Source organism: Cannabis sativa, chromosome 6 (genome assembly GCF_029168945.1).
Source record: "Cannabis sativa cultivar Pink pepper isolate KNU-18-1 chromosome 6, ASM2916894v1, whole genome shotgun sequence".
Classification (NCBI taxonomy): Eukaryota; Viridiplantae; Streptophyta; class Magnoliopsida; order Rosales; family Cannabaceae; genus Cannabis; species Cannabis sativa.
This window is the reverse complement of record NC_083606.1, coordinates 21,716,092-21,720,225: the sequence shown is the minus strand read 5'-3', so window position 1 is coordinate 21,720,225 and position 4,134 is coordinate 21,716,092. Positions and strand designations below refer to the sequence as shown.

Below are 4,134 nucleotides of genomic sequence, written 5' to 3'. Positions count from 1 at the left end.
AGATGGAAATAATGGGGGAAGTCATGGTGAAGTTGGCTTTGACATGGTCAGTACGGGTGAAGAGAACATTGACAATACAAGAGGGGGGGGGGACCGTCTCTTTCTAATGGATAGATTGTTATGTTGGAATTTCCGAGGAGCCAATCATCAATCTAAACAACAACTAATCAAGAATTTTATTTTTTCTCAAAATATTGATTTTGTGGGTCTCCTCGAGACTAGGGTAAAGGCTCCAAAGCTTGGAACCTTGTACTCTAATGTTTTCAATGGATGGTTCTTTTCTTCAAACATTGCTTGGCATCCGGGAGGTAAAATTGTGATTGCTTGGAATCCTGATAGATTTACTGTTGATATCATCAAATTATTAGTCAACTAATGCATTTGAGGATTTCAACTATTGAAGGTTTTAATAGTATGCTCACGGTTGTCTATGCTTCAAACAGCAGGGAAGAGAGGAAAGTACTTTGGAAGGACTTGTGTGATTTATCTTCTAATGAGAATTGGTGTGTGATGGGGGATTTCAATGACATTCTAGCTAAGGAAGAAAGAGTGGGCTACAGGGTAAGGTCTTATCCTGATTCTGATTTCCTTACTTGTGTGAACTTTTGCAAGCTAGAAGATGTTAAAGCTAGTGGGAATTTTTTCACTTGGAATAATAAGCAACCAGGGACTGATAGGATATATTCCAAGATAGACAGGATTATGGCCAATCAAGCTTGGATTGGGAAATATGAGTTTGCTGAAGCTGTATTTCTTAATGAGGGATTATTCGATCATTCTCCAGCTATCCTTTCTTTGCATCCTCAAATGGTGGGGGGGAAAAAGCCGTTCAAGTATTTTAGGATGTGGAAATCCCATCCTAAGTATGACTCTATACTAAAAGACAGTTGGTGCTTGGAAATTTCAAGTAACCAAATGTATCAAGCCGTTTGTAAGCTGAAACTCTTCAAAGAGAGGTTGAGGAAGTTAAACAGGGAAGCTTATTGTGACTTGCATAAACAGGTTCTTGAGGCCAAGGCTTCTCTCTATAGTATCCAAAGCCAGCTGCAACAGCAGTCTCTTGAGGAAAGTTTACACCAGCAGGAAAGAGTAGCCCGTGAGTATTTAAGTCAAAAGCAGCAAGATTACTCATTATTTTTAAAACAGAAAGCTAAAGTGGAGTGGATTCAAGATGGGGATTCGAACTCTTCCTTATTTCATGCTTGCATTAAGCATAGAATAAGGCAAAACCGAATCCTATCCATAGAAAACCAAGAGGGCAACAGAGTTACAGATCCTGAACTTATTACAGCAGCATTCCTAGACTTTTATAAAAGTCTCCTTGGAACCAAAAGAGAGCAGAGGAAGGTAGTGGAAAACAATATTCTCAGCAATGGCCCTATGCTTTCCCCAAGTCAGGCTGATTACTTACTACAGGAATTCACAAAGGATGAGATAAAAAAAGGCTGTATTTAGCATACCTGCAAATAAATCCCCGGGTCCAGATGGCTTTTCTAGTGGCTTCTATCAAGACAATTGGGAGCTCATTGGAGAGGACATATGTGCTGCTGTGCTTTCTTTTCTGAATTCAGGTAACATCTTGAAAGAAATAAACTCTACTATAGTTACATTGGTGCCTAAGGTGAATTGTCCTAACTCTGTTAAAGATTTTAGACCTATAGCTTGTTGCAATGTGATTTACAAGATTGCTACCAAGCTGTTGAGTTCTAGAATCAATAACATCCTTCCTTCAATAATATCACAGTCTCAAGGTGGTTTTATTAAAGGGAGGTTTATAGGGCATAATATCTTGATTTGTCAAGATTTGGTGAGGCATTATGGTAGAAAGGCCAATAAGCCTAGTTGCATGATAAAGCTGGATTTGCAAAAGGCGTATGACACAATTGAATGGAGTTTTATTGAAGAAATGTTAGTTGGTTTGAAGTTTCCTCTAAAATTCATTCAACTAATTATGAGCTGTATTACAACTCCTAGATTCTCATTGATGTTTAATGGAACTCTTCATGGTTTTTTTGAAGCACAAAGGGGAATTAGACAAGGAGATCCGATTTCTCCCTTGCTTTTTGTTCTTGGAATGGAATACTTATCGAGATTGATGAAGAAAGTGGGGGAAAAAGAGGGATTTCAATTTCATGACAGATGTGCTAGTTTGAGACTGAATCACCTTGCATTTGCTGATGATGTGTTACTATTTTGTCATGGGGATTTTATGAGTATCTTATACATGTTGCAGGCTCTCAAAACCTTCTCACTCACATCTGGGTTATATCCCAATGCCAGCAAAACTGCCTTGTACTGTAGTAACATGCAGCCGAATGAAGTCAATCACATTATGAAGATTTCAGGTTTCAGCAGACAGGAAATGCCATTCACTTATCTGGGTATACCAATTTGTGGGAAAAATATCTCAGGGAAAGAATGTGATATATTAGCTGAGAGAATGACTGCTAGAATCAGAAGTTGGAGCTCCAGGAATCTTTCTTTTGCTGGGAGAATCACTTTAATCAACTCTGTTCTTATTGCTATACAGACATACTGGAGTCAAATAATGATCCTTCCAAAGAAAGTATTGAGATCTATTGAAGCCATCTGTCGGCCTTTCTTTGGAAAGGGCAAGCTATGTTTCAAGGTGCAGGGTCTGTTGCTTGGCATTTCATTTGTCAACCTAAGGCAGGTGGAGGTCTAGGGATCATGAACTTGGAAGCATGGAACAAGGCTGCAATAAGTACATATGGGCTATTTCAAATAAACAAGAGAGCTTATGGCTCAAATGGGTCCATAGTGTCTATATAAAGAATCAGACATGGGGGGACTACTCTCCTTCCATACATTCTAGTTGGTATTGGAAGAAGATGGTCGCCTTGAAAGACCAAATCCGAGAAAAGGTAGATTTTGATGCTTTTCAGAAGCAAAAATATAGTGTTGCAGCTGGATATAAAATGTTTTCCCCACCCGTAACTAGGCTGCATTGGAGTAAAGAAGCTTGGTCAAGGCTTAACATTCCAAAACATAGTGTCATAGCTTGGTTGGCAATGCTAAACAGGTTGAAGACACAAGATAGACTGATGCGATTTGGCCTTCATGTTCAGGGAACTTGCTGCTTATGTGAGCTACAATTAGAGACTTGCCAGCACTTATTCTTTGAGTGTTCTGTTGCTGAGAAATGTTTGCAGGATCTGAAGAACTGGCTGAACTGGCATGCCCAAACCAGTAGCCTTCAGCAACTTCTCAAGTGGATTGGGAAGTCCAAATTGTCAAAGTTTAAAAAGGGAGTCCTCACGGCTGCTGTTATAGGGCTGGTGTACAACATTTGGAGGGCCCGAAATGAAGTTGTTTGGCAAAAAGCTAGAGTTAACCCGACTCGAATTGTTGAAGAAACAAAATGGAACATAAAGACTCGGATTGATAGGGTGATGCCTAAAAAGGTCAAGACTAATGATAGAGATTGGTTTATTGCTTTGTAAATCATAGTGCATATTTTGACTCTAGATTGATACAATTGTATACATAGAATTCGGCCCTTTTCATGAGTGCGTATAGTTTGTAAAAAGCTTGTTTGTGCAATACAACTCATTGATTTATCAAAAAAAAAAATCTAAATAAGATCAAATTACTTGAAATAGAATATTTTATAAAAAATTTAATATCTGAACTTAGATTTAAAAATAAGATAAAATAATCAAATTTTAAAAAATAAGAAAAAAAATGCCAATTCAACCATTTAAATGCCAATTATAATTATTTAATAACTAAATTAATTATTAAATAATATTGTCATTTAATATATTTATTAATTAGACATATAAAGTCTCTTAATTAACAAATAAAACCCAGAATCTCTTTTCTTTACAATTTCACCCTTGCTTAGTGAAAATTCATAAACTTAGACATAGTCTAACTTTAGAATTATAATTGATTAATTAAAATCAATTAATTGAGTCTTACAAGTAGTATGGTCTCAACTAGTATGGGGACCATGGGCCTATATAACCGAGCTTCCAATAAGTCGAACCGAATTTACCAAGTAAGTTCCCTAACTTATTAATTCCTTATTGAATCCACACTTAGAACTTGGAATTGCACTCTCAGTCATATAGAACGCTCTATATGTTCCACGATATAGATACGCTATTA

The 4,134-nt window shown here is 37.1% G+C and overlaps 1 protein-coding gene across 1 annotated transcript; it reads left to right on the top strand.

Moving 5' to 3' along the window:
• The first annotated feature begins 2,705 nt into the window (after window positions 1-2,705).
• LOC133039208 (uncharacterized) lies at window positions 2,706-3,464 on the top strand. Its single transcript, XM_061118045.1, has one exon. It carries the CDS (start codon window positions 2,706-2,708, stop codon window positions 3,462-3,464), a length of 759 nt encoding a protein of 252 aa, XP_060974028.1.
• Window positions 3,465-4,134: the final 670 nt, after the last annotated feature.

Coding starts and splice junctions, on each gene's coding strand:
- LOC133039208 (XM_061118045.1), top strand. CDS start 2,706: ATGGAACAAGGCTGCAATAAGTACATATGGGCTATTTCAAATAAACAA.